The sequence below is a fragment of the Phoenix dactylifera genome, chromosome 7, assembly GCF_009389715.1.
Source record: "Phoenix dactylifera cultivar Barhee BC4 chromosome 7, palm_55x_up_171113_PBpolish2nd_filt_p, whole genome shotgun sequence".
NCBI lineage: Eukaryota > Viridiplantae > Streptophyta > Magnoliopsida > Arecales > Arecaceae > Phoenix > Phoenix dactylifera.
This window is the reverse complement of record NC_052398.1, coordinates 14,347,722-14,366,399: the sequence shown is the minus strand read 5'-3', so window position 1 is coordinate 14,366,399 and position 18,678 is coordinate 14,347,722. Positions and strand designations below refer to the sequence as shown.

At 39.1% G+C, this 18,678-nt stretch overlaps 2 protein-coding genes and 1 pseudogene across 2 annotated transcripts in view; 1 reads left to right on the top strand and 2 right to left on the bottom strand.

Annotated features, from left to right (window-relative positions):
- The window catches only part of LOC103710616 (probable acyl-activating enzyme 16, chloroplastic), a 65,746-nt gene extending 59,424 nt beyond the window's left edge, over positions 1 to 6,322 (top strand). The window contains 2 exon segments of the mRNA XM_008796431.4: positions 5,750 to 5,807; positions 5,908 to 6,322. Coding sequence (XP_008794653.4) covers positions 5,750 to 5,807; positions 5,908 to 6,012 — 163 coding nt within the window. The 3' untranslated portion in view covers positions 6,013 to 6,322.
- Positions 6,323 to 7,354: 1,032 nt separating this feature from the next.
- On the bottom strand, positions 7,355 to 10,972 carry LOC120111265 (annotated as a pseudogene).
- Positions 10,973 to 11,037: 65 nt separating this feature from the next.
- On the bottom strand, positions 11,038 to 17,579 carry LOC103710617 (protein TIC 22-like, chloroplastic). The gene is made up of 7 exons (XM_008796433.3): positions 16,945 to 17,579; positions 14,692 to 14,766; positions 12,263 to 12,319; positions 11,849 to 11,908; positions 11,689 to 11,769; positions 11,565 to 11,600; positions 11,038 to 11,485 (listed from the first exon to the last, which is right to left on the bottom strand). The coding sequence occupies exons 1-7, from the start codon at positions 17,461 to 17,463 to the stop codon at positions 11,396 to 11,398; spliced, it is 918 nt and encodes a 305-aa protein (XP_008794655.1). The 5' UTR covers positions 17,464 to 17,579; the 3' UTR covers positions 11,038 to 11,395.
- Positions 17,580 to 18,678: the final 1,099 nt, after the last annotated feature.

The window sequence follows — 18,678 nt, the reverse complement described above, 5'->3', positions numbered from 1 at the left end:
GTGAGGCATCTTTTTTTGGTTTAAAAAAAGTGATGAGCCCCTAATACCTAGAGAGAGAACTGTCATACTAATTCCTAGTAAAAAAGCATCCTGAGCATTTGCTTGAACCCTTAGAAGAAATTTATTCAAGAAATTATGATCCCAATGCAAATTCTAACCAATTTGACCTCCAAGAGCCGATCTTTGTGAATCGAATTTGATCTTTTGTCTTCAAGTGAGGGCGGTGGTTGGGGATTGGCAAAAGAATCAACACCTAATTTTCCTCCCAATACATAGGAAGTAAAATAAGAACATCTGCATGCTAAAAATCCATGATACCTATTAAATCAGGGTGGCTAGATGGCCTATTTCCTTTGAGCCAATTGGTAGTGGTGCCAATGTCCCTTCTACGCATTGCCGTGTTGCAACTGTTCGACCATATTCCAGATGCCTTTCCAAGACCCTTTGAGTTCAACAAGGGATGTAGAGGTGGTAGGAAGAGGAATAGCTCTTGCCTGCAGCAATTTCCCAGTGCCATCCCTAATGGCATGTCCGACTCCAACAACATCTCTTCACCATGTTGTTGAGATTAGTGTTAGCCTATCTTGGTTGGAGGGGTATCCAACGAGCAAAGTTTATGGGAAATGATGCTTGCAAGGGTGTGTAATACCTGAGAAACGACTAACCTTAATAAAAAATTGGGATGACAATGTTGATGGCGCAAACTCCTAGGCACAAAGAGAGCCATCTTAAGAAGCTAGTTTGGGATTTAACAATAGCTATGGAACAACTTCTAATTCATGTTTCTCAAGACCAACCACATCACATAGCCAACTCTAGCTTGTAATTGAAAGCTTGGACTTGTTGAGTTAGCTATTATGAGAATGTTTGTCAAGCCATAATGTGATATAGGCAAGGTCCACAATCTTGGTAGCGGGTAATATATTGGTACCTTATCGGTTCAGTTCGGTATGGTAAGATATGGTATAGTACACCTCTATGCCGAAACAGCTTTCTTATTTTCTCAATTTTTATCTCGGTACGCCTTGATACATGTTGGTACGCCTCGGTACGTGCGGTATAGGCGGTACGGGGCTTGTACCGACTTGAAGGGATGTTTTGTACCGGTTTTCTTCCGATACAGTATGGTACGCTTCGTACTGAACGGTACGACAGACTTTGAATATAGGTGTTACGATTGGCTTCGGCTCCTCAAATCACTTATACACCTTGTAGTTATTGGGTGTAAAAACTAGGCATGCTTGAGGTTATCACAATCTGCCTCGCACCTTGAGCAGTTAGGTTGCCCATATTCCTTGCAGGACAAGGTTGGAGAGTATGACAGCCTGACCACCTGCCAACCACTAGACACTTGGGTGGACTCTAATTTTCCATGCCCAATGAGCTAGAGTTGGAGTCCGGTATGGCCTTTCTAGATGGACCTGCACATTTCCATGACCATTGGTTTATCTAGATTGTTCTCACGAGCATAAATGATAGAAGCTGCCTTTAGTTTTCCAAATTGAAGAGCACACCCTTAGTGATCTGTAATTGGTCCATTCTCCTTGAAAGTCATACTTGCTCATAGTTGTTTTGCACCATATGTTATCTGGCTAGAGAATTAGCTTGTCTGACCATATAACAACACCACAAAACTAATGTAACCCAACCTTTGGTTGGCAAATTGCTTCCCAAGTTGGCAAATTGCTTCCCAAGCTAGCAAATAAAAGTTCCTTCTGTTAAGCTCTTGCCCCTGTAAGAAAGACTGGCATATTGATTTGGAAATCGAATAAATTTCAGCTACATCTAGTAATTTGTAACAACCCAGGACCTCACCCAAAATGGCTAGCCGGAAGGTCTTCCGGAAAGACATCAGGATATTCATTCACTACTCTACGAAGCTGAATTCGGTATCTCCGGGGATCTAAAAGTTTACCCGTTTCTCATGGCAATTAATGGTGGCAAATTGTGATGCTAACCAGTCCATACCGAGGATTATGTCAAAGTCATGCATATCTATAACTATCAAATCAGCAGGCAAGTCTCTACCTACTATCTGAATCGGACAAGTCTTGCAGACCTGGTTACCAATCATCCCGCTCCCGGCAGGAGTGCTAACATGCAGATCACACTCTAATTGCACACAAGGCAGGTCATGTTTTTGCACAAATGTAGATGACACAAAGGAATGCGTAGCACCAGAATCAAATAGTGTATGAGCATAAACAGAGGCAACTGACAATGTACCTGACACCACCGTGTTGGATGCCTGAGCATCCTGCTGAGTCAGTGCATAAATATGACCCTGTGTGCGCAGTCTCCCCCCTTTCTGCTGCTTAGGAGAAGAAGGCTGAGCTGACTGAGCCGGAGCAGGAGAAGCTTGCACTTGCTGGTTTCTTGAAGTTTGAGGCCTCTGAACTGATCGAAGGTCCTGTTGAGGACACTCAGCTACCTTATGACCCTGCTGGCCGCATCTGAAACAAGCACCAGATAATCGTCTACAGTGTTCAGTCTTATGCATACCACCACATGCATCACACTTATGCTTCTCTTGCTGTTAGGCCGTGTCCAATAATATTATTTTTAGTTTTGCTTAGCTCCGAAATTAATAATGAAATTAATTAAATGTTAACAGGTGAACCTGATCCGCCTGCCTGAAGTAGGAATTAAGCGAGAAGAGTTAAGTAACTTAATACTTCAAGTGTGATTTTCAGATAAATAGATATGAACCCTTAGCCTGACGAGGACGTCAGGGCTTGAACGGGGGGAGTATGTGAAGACCCGTGCGGGCGTGTGTTTAGTCCAACATTGGTTATTCGCTGGGTAGATCTTGGATACTTATACAGGATTAAGGAACCCAAATAATAACTTCCGGCTAGCCATTTTGGGTGAGGTCCTGGGTTGTTACAAATGGTATCAGAGCGGACCCGGCCCATAACCTATGTGGACTGGGGGACACTGCAGCACGGATCCATTGGAGCTGACCACGAGCCAATTGTGGTGTTTGTGATTAGATTTGAATAGATATAAACCCTTAGCCTGACGAGGACGTCAGGGCTTGAACGGGGGGAGTATGTGAGGATCCGTGCGGGGCGTGTGTTTAGTCCTACATCGGTTATTCGCTGGGTAGATCTTGGGTACTTATACAGGATCAAGGAACCCAAATAATACCTTCCGGCTAGCCATTTTGGGTGAGGTCCTGGGCTGTTACAAAATTGGTGAAGATAACGATAGGAATTGCCAATTGCACTTATTCAATCACAAGTCAAAAGTCTAAGGAAGGCTAGGTATTGCCCCTTCTAGGAGTCTAACCACTAAAGTATTTTATCCTCCGAGAAATGGAAGTTTGTAGGTGCATCTTTATATCAATTAAGCGTACTTCCAAATAGGAACGATGTTGGATGATTGTTGAACCCTCAAACAAGCTACAAGCTAAGAAGCAATGTCATCATTGATCCAAGATCTTAACACAACACTAGATTTATTTAAGTTCAACAAATACTTGGACTGGAGTCAATAAGCGCCCATCTCCCTCTTGAAAGTCAAATAATCCTTCTGACTTGTCTTGCCTTATATATCAGCAAACAATTTTATGCATAAAGATGGGATGTGGAAGCTGAGCCCTTCTGCAGCCTATAGCCTTCAAGTTGCTTCTCTTGAGCCTCCTTTTAGAACTCTACATAATATGTGTATTTTAATTAATATAAAATAAAAGGATAGAGGGGCCATCTTTGTTAGAGTCCCATAGATGAAGGAAAACACTTGGTTGGAGTTCCACTCACAAGCACGAGACAATATTTATCTTTAATACACTTGGTTACCCAAGGACTCCAAACCTCTAGGAATCTAAAGTGCTGCTGTCATTCGACTTCATCCTGTTATGTGCTCTCGCTTCGTGTTCTGCTTAATCACCATAAGTGGCATGGAGGGAGAACAATGTTGGAGTGAGTGTATTGCCTCCTGGATGATCATGATATTGTCAATACTGCTCCTGCTTGGTATGAAGGCTGTCTATTCATCACTAGTGAGGTGCCCTAGTACAACTCTTAACCTTTGAGCCAATATTTTCATAGTCATTTTATTTAGATTGTGTTGCAGAGGCTTAGTAATGGCTATTTCTTGAGGGTCACTCCTCTTCGGAATCATAACAATAGACTTCCATTTTGGCATCTTGCTCTTGGAGAAGAAATGAGTCATAGCCTTAACAACATCCTGCTTAATTATCCTCCACCATGCCTTGCAGAAACTGGGTAGGAACCCACTGGTCCTCCGCACCTTGTCAAATGCCAGGGAGCTGACCGCCCACACTATGTTCTTTAGATTGACCTTGGGTGCCAGCTCATCCTGCTCAGTGGCATTCAAAAAACTAGGAATGGTTGGAAGGGATATGGGGACTGTTTCGCCAGCATCCTGCGACCTGGTTCTGCAGTGGTCTCAAACAAGTGTCTTGATCTCCTGGATATCAGTCTGCTCAACCTTCGGTCTGATTCGTGGTTGGAGTGACTCTGTTTAGATGTCTTGTGATGATCATCAATCTGTGAAAAAGCAGTTTTGACCTGCAGCCACTTAATCCTAGATCTTTAATTCCACCACATCTCATATTCTAAAGATTTTAAAGATCAGCTATATCAGTTGCACCATCTCATCTGGATCATGTATTTGAGGTGTCCATATCTTTGATTCCTCCACTCAAATCAGTTTACCCAATTATATAGTATGCTGCAATAACATATCATCAGAAGAGCATATTTTGATCTTTCTCCTTCCCGATTATCTAGGTCAAGCATAAATATTGCAAGGATAAATGCACTGATCAACATTAGAGTTTCTTCACATATTTGAATTTTGATCTCAGGTTGTTGCCAAATCCATTCATTTTCTATTTTTGTTATATATCTTAAATCTGTTTTGGCACCTGATTCTGTCTCTACTTAGGCTGATGGCTGACCCTGTGCCCTCTTTGGTCAATTCCTTATATAACTTTTCTTACGGATTCTTGAATCCTTATGCTTTCATGTCCCCCAAATTTTGGACCAAGTCACCATGCATTAGCTGGGATATTGCCAATAACAACATACTGCCCCTTAACATTTTCCTTTATATGCAAATAGTATAGTATACAAGTGGCTTATCAAACTGCAAAATCATTATTGTTTTTGACAGACATCATGCTTCCCTATGATTTGGTTTTATATGCTTCGTAGTTCTTTTTGCAAGAACAAAAATATTTTTCAAGTGCTAGAGCAACATTATTGATATCATTCTGTACTGTGCCATATTATCAGTCACATGCTTGCCTGTAGTAATGAGGTTCTTATGATTGTTAAAAAAATTAAACATTTTGAAGTTCTCCTCAAGTCAAATGGCAGTTACATTTTATTTATTTTCTAGTATTAAATTCTTGTTACTGACTATCACCACTCTTTAAGTTCCTCATGATGCCATGTTATAAACAAAATGTAGTTAAATCGATTTATATGATAATAAAGATTCTTAATAGTACAGCTCATGCATAGTTTGGCTACATGCCACCGGCTACAACAAATCATAGGCCAGTGTGACATGAAATTTTGCAAACTAAAACTTGCCAATTATTCCAGAAGGCTAGGAAAATCAATCAGCACTTCTTCTGGAACAATATTTGCATGCCTTACTGAGCTTTCAGCTAAGAATTAGATATCTCAGCAGTTTTCTCTCCACGATTCTTCTTTTACAAATGTGATACAACTGATTAGTAGAAATTGAACTAGCTAATACTGTTGTATCACAGGACTGCGGGTTGCTCTTTCCAAATTGGACCTATACTGATAGTGGATGAGCCATTCACGGTAAACATCATCAATGTCCTTGGTCTCATTTTTCCTCTTATATTTATTATTATTTCTATGAGACGATGGAATATCTTGACTAATTCCCTTTTGACTTCAGATTGATAATGGCTTAATGACTGCAACCATGAAAGTGCGAAGGGACAAAGTGGCTGCTAAATACAGTGAACAGATCACAGACCTCTACAAAGTAGAAAATGCATAGAAGCTCTTCTAGTTTATTTTACTATGTGAAAATTGGAAGTTTGAAATATATGTGTATATATTTTCGGTAGTAGACACGATGAATGTTTTCCACCCAGAAGGGTTCAAGGACCACCGCTATTGGGCTTCAATTAAATGATTTGGCCGGTAGCCTGATTTACTGAAAGGGAAATTAGGTTTCTTCACCGATGGAGTGGATCAGGTTTTGTGTAATAATATCATCTTATAAGATTTTTGATCACACATTCTTAGAGATAAATTTTATGACATATGGAAGAACTTGTGTTTGGCACTTGACTGACACATGGTAATTTTTGATGGCATTAGACTTGTGATTCTAGGACTCAAGTGCATTACTTATATATGTCAACGTTTAGCAATATGTGTAGCCAAAATATTTATGAACTTGGAAGGTTCTACTATCATCGTGGACCCTGGCTAGACTGGAATCCTATCCTCTACTAGTTTGGAAACCAAAATATTTTTTGGGTTGAAGCTTTCTTCTTCAACCTCTTTCTTCTTTTCTAGGACATGCCTGCCAGATTCTGCCTCCAAACTTAATTTCTCTGGCGCTTTCAACTTTTTCCCTCCCATTCTGGCTGTAGCTTTAGCTACCCTGCTGTCTCTGCTGAGTTCCGTGCTGTCTGGGAAGGCTTAAGTGCTACTTTCTCCCTTGGGGCTTTGCTGGACAGTGAAGTGAAATGAGACTCTTCAGTTGTTATTAATTGGCTCAAAAACCATCTGATAAGTCAAACTCAAGTCTTGAAAGACTGTATCCTTCTTCAACATGCCAGATCTTTCAAAGTTCGGCACATCTACAGAGAAACAAATCAAGCCGTAGATCGGTTGTCTAAAGGCCGCATTTCTGCTCCAGTTCCTTGTGGACTGAAAAAGTTCTCCTCATGAGTTGTTATCCTTTGTTTCTACCGTCTCTAATCCTCGTATGTTTCAACGTTCGATAGATATTAATAATTATGCTCTTCCTTTCTTATCAAAAAAAGATGTGTATGGACTCTTGCTCGGGAGGGAAGGGTTTCCAATGCACTTGACAGATGCCCCTGATGGATACAGTGTATTGTTTTGTTGGGGTGTTTTCCATGAATGAGAATATTATTTTTTTTCAACTTCAGTTCAAGTAACCTTTAAAGTTGTCTATGGACATTTTGAAATAATTGAGATTGTCGTATTACCTCATAGTAGGATGTTTTCGGCCTACCGATGCAATTGGACCAAGCTTCGGGATGAAGGTATAGGAATTTCTATGCTGCTATCTGAATGTGCTGTCCGTGTTGCCCTGGCATGATATTATATGTAACAAAGGAATGTTTTTTAAGAGAGATATGCATGGGTGATTAGGCCTCTATGTAAAATCTATATTCCTATTGTGATAGTTGACTTCTATTTATGTACATTGATTGGTGCTTTTGGATCTCCAGGTTCATGGATTGTTGCATGTAGAACTTCCAACTGGATGGGCTACCCTAGTTTCTTGCTGAGTTTTTGGGGATTTCTAGTTGAACTAGGATATTTGTCTATAATATTAACAGTCCAATTTAGTAGGATGTTTTGTTTGTTATCCTGTCAATCTAGTTGTACCATTTTGTTGCTTCAGTGAGGCTTTCAAGTCTCCCAAACCCCCAGCTGCAACATGATGTTACTTTTATCAAATGTCATTTGAGGTGGCCTTTTGTTCGAAAAGATATAATCTCCTATCTGACCTAGCGTTTGATCTATCCAATTGGCAACAAAAGAAAAATGTCTCAGTAACAAAAAACCGAAAAAACTGATGGTTTGGTTATTACCACCATTGGCATATTATTTCAGCTCGGTGGGAGCGAAGTTCTCTTTTTCAGGATCCTGCAAGCGGAGATAGGGAACAAAGTAACTACACTAAGTAGACTCAAGTAGCTTTGGATGCATTCATAAGACATCTAAATGCGTGCTATTATGGTTGAAAGCTGAATGCTAAAAATTGCTCACCTGTCCAACCGAGACACCATTACGTAAAATTTCATCACAAACAACCAACACATGCCTTCACATTTTTATGTAAAAAAATATGCTGGGCCTACTATGGTATTTGATCTTACTTGGATTGTCTTACTTGAGTAACATACATTGCGACTGCATCCAGAAACCACAATAAGCCAGTTTAAACTTACTTTGCATCACAACAAGCACTAAAAGCTCATTGTTCTGCTCTCATTATTCAAGAATGACGAACCCTTCCAGGAAACAGTAGCCAAGGGAACTGTCAGTTTCTCAAACTTAGTCATGGAGTCGATGGGCGAGTTGGTATGGTTGTCTTCCTTTTCCTACCAAGAATAGATGCCTTCTCTAATCTTGTTCCACCTAGCCGCCATTTTTCGAATGCTAACATTGAAGACCGAGCAGCTTCCAACACTTCCAACAGGCAAAAAAACAAAAAAAAAATAATCAAAATATCACTGTCGAATCAATGATTAGGAAATAAACTCAGACACTCGTTCAAAGAACAGAAGCTCACATTGGAATTCTTCCTTTGTAAGACGTGTCAAGAATGTGGGAGAACCGTCGCAGCAGATGCACCATGTGACTTGCTTAATATCTCCTTGTATCTACTAGTGAATGCATAATGAAGGAAGGATCCGATACTCTTGTTGCTAGCCCTGTCCACAGCAGAGCCCGAGAGATTACAGAATTTCATGCAACTGAGAAGTAGTTTTTTCATTTTCTTTTAATTAAAGATCAAGCTCATCAATCCATGTCGATAGCTTGATCATAGGGAATAGAAATTCCTTAAAGAAAATTGCTAGTTTTAGCTAGTCATCATTTACAGAGCAAAGAGTTTGGTGAATCATAAGTATTTTCATTATCAATAGTTAGACCAGCATATAAACCCATGTTTGAATTGAAAGTCAGATACTGATCCAAGTTCTTCCCTTCTGAATCAGAATAGGACTAATATCTGCAGACTGAATCACTTGACATCATCAGTAGCAGACACAACAACATGGCTGAAAGTGGGTCCGTTAAAATCAGATCTTGTCTTGATTCAAATCCATATCAGGTCTCGTTCAGATATAAAGACAATATACGGCACAGGGATAAAAAGAGAAAAAAATTGCCAGATATAGATACAGATTCTAAGTTTTTCTGCATTCAGATTTAAATATCCTTTTTTTTTTAAGATTTTTAGATTCGGATATCCAGATACTTTACATATTCATGAAAAAAAATAAACCCTTTTTAATTGGAAGTGTGCATAGGGACTTCTCTAAGATTGACATTGATGAGCACGCATTCATGATGACCACCAACAGGGCTTTTAATTATCTGAATTCTCCAAACGAGGTTCTTCTTGTTCTCCTTCTCTGAGAAGAGATATATATCTGGATTTTATGATCTAATTCATGCTTTCACATATACACTTGCTCAAGTTGTTGCCAAATAATGCAATGCAACTCCTTCATTTCTGTATCCTAAATGATATTTAACATTATATCCGTACATATTTAGAACAAACATGGACATGATTAATATCCAATTCATATCTGTCTAAAATAAATATTAAAAAAAAAATCTAGTATCCCTTTACTTCCCATATCTGTACGAATACCCACTGAATAAATATGGATATGCCAGCATATGATCCATATTTGATTCTTTTTCAACCCTAAACATAGGCATGGAATCAGTCTGACTCCATCTTCTTTTTGTTTCTGTACAATGTCCCATTTTATTTGAAGTTGGGCATAAATCTTCTCACACTAACCATATCAAATTCAGCAATTTGAGATTTATATTACAGGTTTCCTTAGCTTCAGTCCTTATCAGACCCTTCGATGCTGGCACGAGTCAAAAGCATCTACTAGACCTCAAATCAAATTCTTTTCTATCTGTCAACTGTCGCACCTTGCTGCTATTCTAAAATTAGATATTTGTCATCAAGATCCCTAACTATGATAGCTCTATCAAACTAACAAGCTATAAACCAATCTGTCAGATGAATATGGAGGAAGCATACAAAATTATAGAGATGGTACAGCATGATATTAATTTAGATTTGCGTAGATGCATTAAGAAGGTACCACCTGTTCTGGATATAAAGACATGCACTGAAGAATTATTGATGGAGTAAAAATATAATAAAGAATAAAATTTATAAAATAAATTCTACTGTCTTCCTACTAGTTGCATCTTTATCCCTTCTCCCCTTAACATGCTTAAATCTCCAAGCATGACAACTTTTGCAAGACAAGTGTTCTTACAGAGGCTGCTGTAATAATCTGCCTGGCTACTTATAGATTAGAGAACTTACAGGGGGACGATCTTGCATCCCAATTCATAAATGTAGGAGAACGGATCCTCAAATCCACACATGCCGCATCAGCCTGGATTTCCTCCCTGGTTCTGTGGCATCATGGTAAACAATTTGCAAACAAGGTAAACAATTTGCAAATAAAAGTATCTCTAAAGCACTCATGAAAGGGCCTTCACTACAGTTATAATCATTTCAACAATGTACAAAATCCAGTATAACAAAAATTGCTGATTTGCTAAGTTTAGTTCTTATGGTATCATGGAGGGGTTACCCAAATGGCTGATGATGTGGGAGTGGAGTCCTCAAGGGCACCCATAGACAAGATGCCAGAGTCTTGTTAGTAAAGAGATATGTGGCATCCTGAAATTTTAGTATTATGGAATCAACAGCTTCCCTTAATTCCTCCCACTTCACTTCCCTTACTTCCTCTCAGCTGAATCTCGGTCCTTGTCATGCTCATGACATGATGTGGGATTTTTAAGAAATGAACTGGCTGATAGAATTCCCTTGAAGGAGCAAGGAATAACCAGCAAATTGATTGGTCTAGCATTAGAATATGCAACTTCAATGAATTAAAATCCAGCGACTGATGAGAACAAATAAGCTTCGACCGATACGTTTAACACGATTCCATCAAGGTTGGGAACCTGTTTGCCATGCTTGCCATCAGTTTAGAATGCCTGGCTAATGTGACAAAAAAGAATATAATACCAAGAACAACAGAATGCTACACATGAGCACAAGTTCAATTCAAGTGAATGAATGTGAATTCTCAAGCTCGCTAAACACGAGCACGAAAATATATCCTTAAATAAGAATTTTGACTTTTGATAATAATACATGGTCTTGTTATCTTCATGGACAACTACTGATGGTGCAGAAGGAGGAACATTACATCATATCTCACAAAATTGTGATGGACAAACTATCAGAATTCTTGTGGGCACACTCATATTAATCTGGTGGACCAATTACATGTGAGATAATCTCGTAAGCTCGCTGAGCCCAACAACTCATTAAAAAACAGCTGAGGACTTGTCTAGCAAGTCAACAATGCATTGTCCAAGTCCCAAAAACTTGCCTATCCAAGAGCTGTTTCCCGAACACCAATTGAGATATCGAAACCTGGTGGGATAAACACAACATCATCCCACTTTGACGCAGAGCTTCCCTGCAAAATGTATTGGTAAGCCGCAGCATATTCTTCAACAAGTTCCGTATTTGCCAAAAGTGCATGTCAAAGGAGATACCTTCATAGTGTTGATAATTTCCTCCAGGACACAAACCTAAGAAGAAAAAATAATCGACTGTAATAAGCTAAGCCTTAAAATTCCTTTCAATCACAAACAAGTGAAGAGGTACCTGATGCTTTACCTGAATGTCGCCCATCCTTAAGGCAGGATTTAACTTATTCTGTTGGCGTGAAGCTCTAAACAGTGACTCTTCTAGGTCCTCCTTCATTGAAGTAATAAAATTTAGACTCCCAAAACAAATTTAACATTGGGAAAACATAATAAATTTACTATTTCTTGACCTTTCTGAAGAAAAATGGGCGGTATCTCTTGTTCCCACTCCTTAAGACCAGACTCTTTGACTGAAATACCCAGAGGAATATTGTTAGCTTTATCCCAAAGAATTAGGTTAAAGATGCATGCAAGAAAATATACAATTCGCCCAGCATTTATGTGCTTTACTCAAATCGGTAACAAATATTTGCAAGGAGTACGAAATTACAGGATTCTAGATACATCAACCAGAAAACCAAATAAGAGTTGGTAAACATAGCACATCCATACATATATGACACAAGGCCTGGAAGAGCACATATGTATAAATCACTTGCAACAACAAAATTCTCAAGATACATAGGTGTAATGATAGATATCAAGTAAAGCATCCACTACAGGTTAATAATATTCACAAGATATTGGTAAAATAAGATTAGAACCTGAAAAACTGGAACTCCAGGGAAACCATCTACAGAACCCCCTGCCTTTTCCTTCACCTGTTAAGTGAAATCAAGAAATCATGCTCATTTAAAAAAAATAAAAATAAAGACTGCATCTAAGAGGCCAAAAGTAGAGTGCTCTTTAAATTCAAAAAATAGGGAACATCGAATATGTCAACTTTCCCAAGTATTGCAGCTACTGGAATATTTTTATTATATGCAGAAAATAATGTCAGTGATAACATTTAGTCCAAAACTGCAAATCCCCTACACCCACACCCCCCCCCCCCCCCCAACACGCACCCCCACACCGCCCAAAAAAAAAAGAGGAGAGAAAGAATGTATGACCAAGTGAAAGATTACCAATTCATGTTACTTTCATTTTTTCCATTGTCACCCAGCTTATGCAAGTATGTATTTTAAGTTTTGGTTAGGGTGTCTATGGCATTGCTTATAGGAAGTTCTTTTACAGATTTTAAGGTAAACAAGTGCCTCCCACAAAAAATTAACTGTTTGCTAACATCAATGTAACCATGCTACTTGGATAAGCATAAGCTTAAGGATTTGTTCTCTGATAGGCTAGAAAAGGTAGCTTTTGGCTTAAGTTCAGATACCATATAAAATATTAGTCCATCTCACATAAGGACAAGTTGTTGCTCCGTTCTTATTTCCAGCATGAGCATACTTGTTATTTTGATTTAACAATTGGGTGCATATCGTAAACCTTCATATTATACCTTGTAGCATTAAAATGGAACAGAACCACCTAGAGGAAGAGTGTAAATGATCCAAATTTTGTTTTAAAGTCTATATCAGACCCATATAATTAAAATCTTATTGAAACCTAACGAGGGGCAGACCGGTTGAGTTCGAGACCGCTAAAAGTGCTCTTGCAGCGTGTGATTCCCATACAACAAACATATGAAGAAATCTGTGAAAGTACTCTTTGATAAGGACTAATAGTATTTTCCCACCAGATTTTACCAAGCACTAAGCGTCCACCTCTACCTGACTCCTTTGTCAGAAAAGGTGGCGGAGTCAGCGATGGCAAGAGTATCTGGGGAGGTGGCAGTGAGAACACCAGTGAGAATTGAGGTTAGGAATGTGGTTTGGGAGAACAAGGAGAAGATAGTGGGGAAGTCTTGGATCCTATTCACTGGAGCCCAAATGTAAGAGCATTTCCATCCTTTTCCAACTCTACTTAACCTTAACCAAGGCTCGTCATGGGACACTAGCGGGAAGGACTAGTTTACACAGAAGGAGCAGTTTGCAGAGATTTGTATGCAAATATAAAGAAGATGGGGAATAATATGCAAATACAGAAGATTACAGGGACCAATTTGAAAAAAAAAAAAAACTTTTCTTCAGTTTTTTTAAGCTAGTGTGTTAGTCAAGTTAACAATTATATTCCGCTTTGCTCTTTAGGTTATAATTTTGACTTGAAGATAGCCGTTGCTTCCTCATATCATGATTCATGTGCTTAATGCCTTAAGCTATGCAATTAGTAAGATAGTTATCTTCACATACCAACTTGTTTTCTGGATTTTATGACCATGTCTCTCTCTTTCCCAATGTTGTCTTGGCAAGGAGTTCAGGAGTAATTCTTTAAAAGTATTGGCTCATATTGAAAGATAAGTTAATTTTTCTCAAGGTATAGTAGGTTGTAACTTGATCAATAGAGTGATTTAGCATGCACAGAATTTTTCTACAGGAATGATTTTAAGCATACAGCTAACTACAAACTAACTTGGACATAATCTTTTGGACTCACATTGTTGTGAAAATCATAAAAGAATAAATAAATCAAAAAACTAAATATAAGCTAATTGCCACTACAACAAGCCCAAGTCTGATATATGATCAATCAGCTTGAAGAAAGAGAGCCCCTAAATGAATTGAGCCAAAAGCTTTTGTCCGGTTTGCTATGCTCAGAGGCCCCTGTGTTTCTTGCAAGATTCAATATGGGCATATTAGTTGTCATTCACTAAGTACAGATATCATGCCTGAAATTTGCCTGATCGTGTCAACGAGCAAAGTTCAGGATTCCAGAGTTTATGAAGGTAAGCTGGCAGTTAAACAGACTCTTCAACTTAACCAGAAATTCTTGACATCCTTGGACTACAGGCCTTCTTTTTCCAAATAATGTAAGAGAAGTAATGCAGTTGCTCTTTCACAGATCTTCGACTTCCACTAAGAGTAAATTGGAATAGATGTATACCACAAACCACCATATCTGATATCAAGACTATCGGATGCAATTGTAGGGTGTTATTCTTTTCATATCAGATTGTTGAGCTTCATGGAGGGGCTAATGCATTATTACCAAAGCAAAGCAATGATTTTTTATTAGGACAATGATAGCTCATATTTACGTCGGGAAAAAATATGTTCTGCAAATGCTATTGCTACAAGATCACCAGAGCTCTCACCTTAACAGCATTTGCCACCTGATGTGAATCTGGAATGAACCGGAAGGCAACTCCATCAACCTTAAGCTGGAAAACCTGCAGCCATATTTGAGTAAGATTAACCAAAGGTTTAATTGGTTATCAGACAAAAGCAAACATATTGGAAAATGGAAAATAGGTGAAAAGAATACAGACAAGGGATCTATCCAGATTGCGAAGGACGATAAATCATAGCAGTTTATCAAGCTTTTTCTTGTGTAGGACATAAAAAACAGTAGCAAGAACTTAGGATGTGTATAGACATAGAACATTCATTACAGAAAAGTTCCAAAACTACTACTTATATTACATTTTAAATCTCATAGTATTGGGAAGGTGTGATGCATGGGTTGATTTAAGGACAAAGGAGAGGCTATTGTTGTTGAGGACAGGGGAGGACATGAAAAGCAATAGTAGTTTTCTTCTTGAAAGGGCATGCTTTAAGTCACAAAGGCTTCGTGATTATTATCAGGGACTCCAATGATATATATGGTATAAAGAATTGACAACCCAATTGTAAAAGGTCTGAAATCTAAAAACTAAATCCATTACGCAACTAAAATACCTTCTTCTAGAACTCATAAAAACTCCATTTCAGCAAATATCATGCAAGGATGATTCCCTTTCATGCATAATTGAGATCATCGCATAAGTTGGTAACTTCTAGCACGGGAGTTGCTTGGGTAAGAATTCTTGACAACACTGAGCTTCCTGGACAAGGTTCACATGATCCATCTTCTCCACAGCCTCATGGATTTCAACCATGAGATATTATTAAGGCTTGTAATTTCACTTTTACATGATCCAGAGGAAATCAGCAGATACAAAGTGAACCAATTATCATCAATAAAGAAAGTCTTACTCTCAATGGATTCACTGTTAGGATTAGCAAAAAGTAAACATTTATTCTGCATCAATTATCTGAGAAACTTGGTGGAAAAGAATTATGAGAATTTCTGGGTTCATGTAGATGGAATACAACAACAAAGTCATCTCCACATGTTGATTATTGACCTCGGAGATGGTCAGCACTCAAAATCATGAGAATGCTCTAACACAGGATAAAATAAGGACTAGTTTTAAGCAATGAGCATTCTCTCTCTCAAAGTTAGAAGAAAATCATAACAATATAACATATCTTATTTGGAATGCTTTGTATGTGATATAGCATTTCAGTAATTGTAAGTCATATCTTATGCAAGAATTTACATGATATTCAGAAGAGGATGAGAGAACCAGCTTTGAATGAGCTACTCCAGATTCAAATGCAACATAACTCTATCTAACTCCTGGACATCAACATTTTACGTAGAAAGCTTCATCCCTCAACTTTATCACCTGATGTTACCAGTTTCAACTCTATATTTAATGTTAAGGAGACGAGTGAGGTCTAGTAGATGAACTATTAGTATGTCTAAGTAATAGCTGAAATCACTTGCTCCAAAAGAAGCCATGTATTATTCTCAACTACTTTGTAGCAGCTCGGGTGTGTCCAATTCAACACTCTTTCAGCCTTAAAAACAAAATTTAAAAAAAAAAGAAAAAAAACAACCCAAACCGTCAAGCCTTGTCCCCAACCATCTTTTCACTTTTAAAAGGAAAAGACAAAACATGGACCACCCAAAGTTGGAAGAATGAGCATCTGAATTATTACCTGATGCTTCCTCTGCAGCTAATGTCAAAGATACTACACCATAGAACAAAGCAGAGGCATGGAAAAGAAAGAAGATCAACAGAAACAATAACGTCACTATGGATATCATGTGGTCCTTGCATGCAGTCCTTGCACGGCAAAATTTAATTAAAATCAAAGATTCTTGATCACAGATCTATAGAAAGTGAAATAATTTACTTTTTATCATAGAGAGAAATATCAGTTCATATCCACAACAATATGCATCTAAAGCCATGTATTCTAAGTACTATGCTATGGAAAAATGGGGCAGACGGAGAGGGAAAAAACTCCTTTTGGAGTGGAATAAAATAAAATTTCCCACACGTGGAGACAGATGAGCACCATGTAGACTATAGATAACAGCAAGATTAACATCTAAATCTACAGAAAAATTATCGAATGTATTCAAAATCTATCGGACTCAAATCAAATTCAACAATTTCTAGCAACTAGTTGTCATCACCCAATGGATATTCTGTCGAAAACATAACGATAAAGTGCAAGTAATCAAATTTATAGAGAGTGCCATTTCGACTCTAAATTCCAAGAATTTTCCTCACCTTATTGAGAGCAAGAGCGACAACCTTGGAACCCTGCCGCATGTCCCGGTTCATCGACCTCATCTGGTCCAAGAGAGCCTCGGCGTCCTCCTTCTTGAAGCAGAACAAACCCAGAGACTTCCCGCTACCGACGCCAGCCACCAAAACGAACTCCTCCGCCGAGTTGCTGAGGGCGTAGACGGGCACTCCGGCGAGGCGCTCCTCGATGGTCTCCGTCGACATGGCAAGGTCGAACCGGCGGGCCGGGCCACCTCCGGCGAGGGGCGGCGGCAGCGTCACCCGGGCCCACGCGGGGCTCCGGATGGGATCCGAGAGGGCGGCGAGGCGGAAGAGGCCAGATTGTAGGGCGTTGCCGAGGGATTCGAAGGCGGAATCGAGGTGGGTTTTGAGGGGATTGGAGTTGGAGAGGGAAGCGAGGACGGCCGAGAGGTGAGTTTGGAAGGGGAGGAAGGGGTTTGTGGGGTGGGATTTTGGTTCGATTGGGGTTTTGGGATGGGGTTTAAGCCAGGGGAAGGACATTTTGGGAGGAGAGAGAGGCTGCGAGTTTGGAAGAAGAAGCTGCGAGAGAGGGAAGCAGCATGAGCTCCTTCAAGCCGAGAGATGGTTTTGGTTTCGGCCCAACGGGATACGCGCCCGAGGCCCAAAAAAAAAGGACAAGGTTTCGCTGTGCTGCGACCACGAAATATGATATGATATGATAGTTTTGGCTGCAAAACGAGAATTAAACGGACATTGTTAGAGGCCCAGATTCGAGAATGATTGCTATCGGAGAATTTCAGTTGTTTGGCATCTCAGTGCTTGGGGCAAAGTTGAGAGCAATTTGGTCTAGATTGTATTATATCAGGCATGCTCTGCAGGCGAGGAGGATCCTTTTGAAGGGTGACTCCGCGACGATTAATGGATAGATTCTGCAGGGAGTCGGCGACTGCCACCTGTTATTGAGGGACACTAGGGACTTAGTTCGTGATGGAATGGTCATTCAAGCGAAGTATGTATTTCTTGAGGCGAATGGGGCTGTGGATTGGGTGGTCTTCTTTGTTGCTAACCATTCAGGAGCCCATATATGGATGGGCAAGACAAAGTTGCTTAGTGCTTTCCGTGATGTCTTGCATTTTGATTTTTTTGGTTGTATCTGTACACGTTATGTACGATACCATCAGTTTTAGCCACAAAAAAAAAAAAAATTCACAAAATGTTACAGCATCATCCACAAATTAAATGGACATAACACTGTATATTTTGGTGACAAAATGGAATCTATAATAAGATGATGAAAAAGAGTTGGCTAATGGCAGCATTGGGCTTTCTTCTTTTTTTTTCATTTTTATTCTAAAAGGACCCTTATTCTATTTCGATATTCCTTTCCTTATAGATCCGAGTTCTAAATTATTAGACAAAAATAGAAAATAGATCCATGGGTTTAATACCTTTTTATAGAACTCGTACTTCAGAGAAATATCAGATAGAGTCGACGGTTGTATTAAAAAAGAAATTAGCAAGTTTTTTTTTCTATTTTTTCTTCAGTTCATTTCAAAATACTTCAATTGGTACGCGCAAGAAATATAGGAACTGCACTTCTACTTTATTTAGAATACTATATTCCCCCCCCCCCCTCGAAAGGCAAAGCAGCAGAGAGAACAAAATTGGATGACTGGCAACTCACACTTGAACTAGTTTGATAACTTTCTTACCCAAAAAGAGCTTACTGGCTTATTTCATTTTTCGCCTAATGAC

Bases quoted from the DNA above. Each gene is read 5' to 3' on its own strand.
- LOC103710617 (XM_008796433.3), bottom strand. From the start codon at position 17,463: ATGTCCTTCCCCTGGCTTAAACCCCATCCCAAAACCCCAATCGAACCA. The intron at 14,767-16,944 runs GTGAGGAAAATT...ATATGGCTGCAG, and splicing joins TCGCTCTTGCTCTCAATAAG to GTTTTCCAGCTTAAGGTTGA. The intron at 11,486-11,564 runs GTATCTCCTTTG...TACATTTTGCAG, and splicing joins AAATTATCAACACTATGAAG to GGAAGCTCTGCGTCAAAGTG.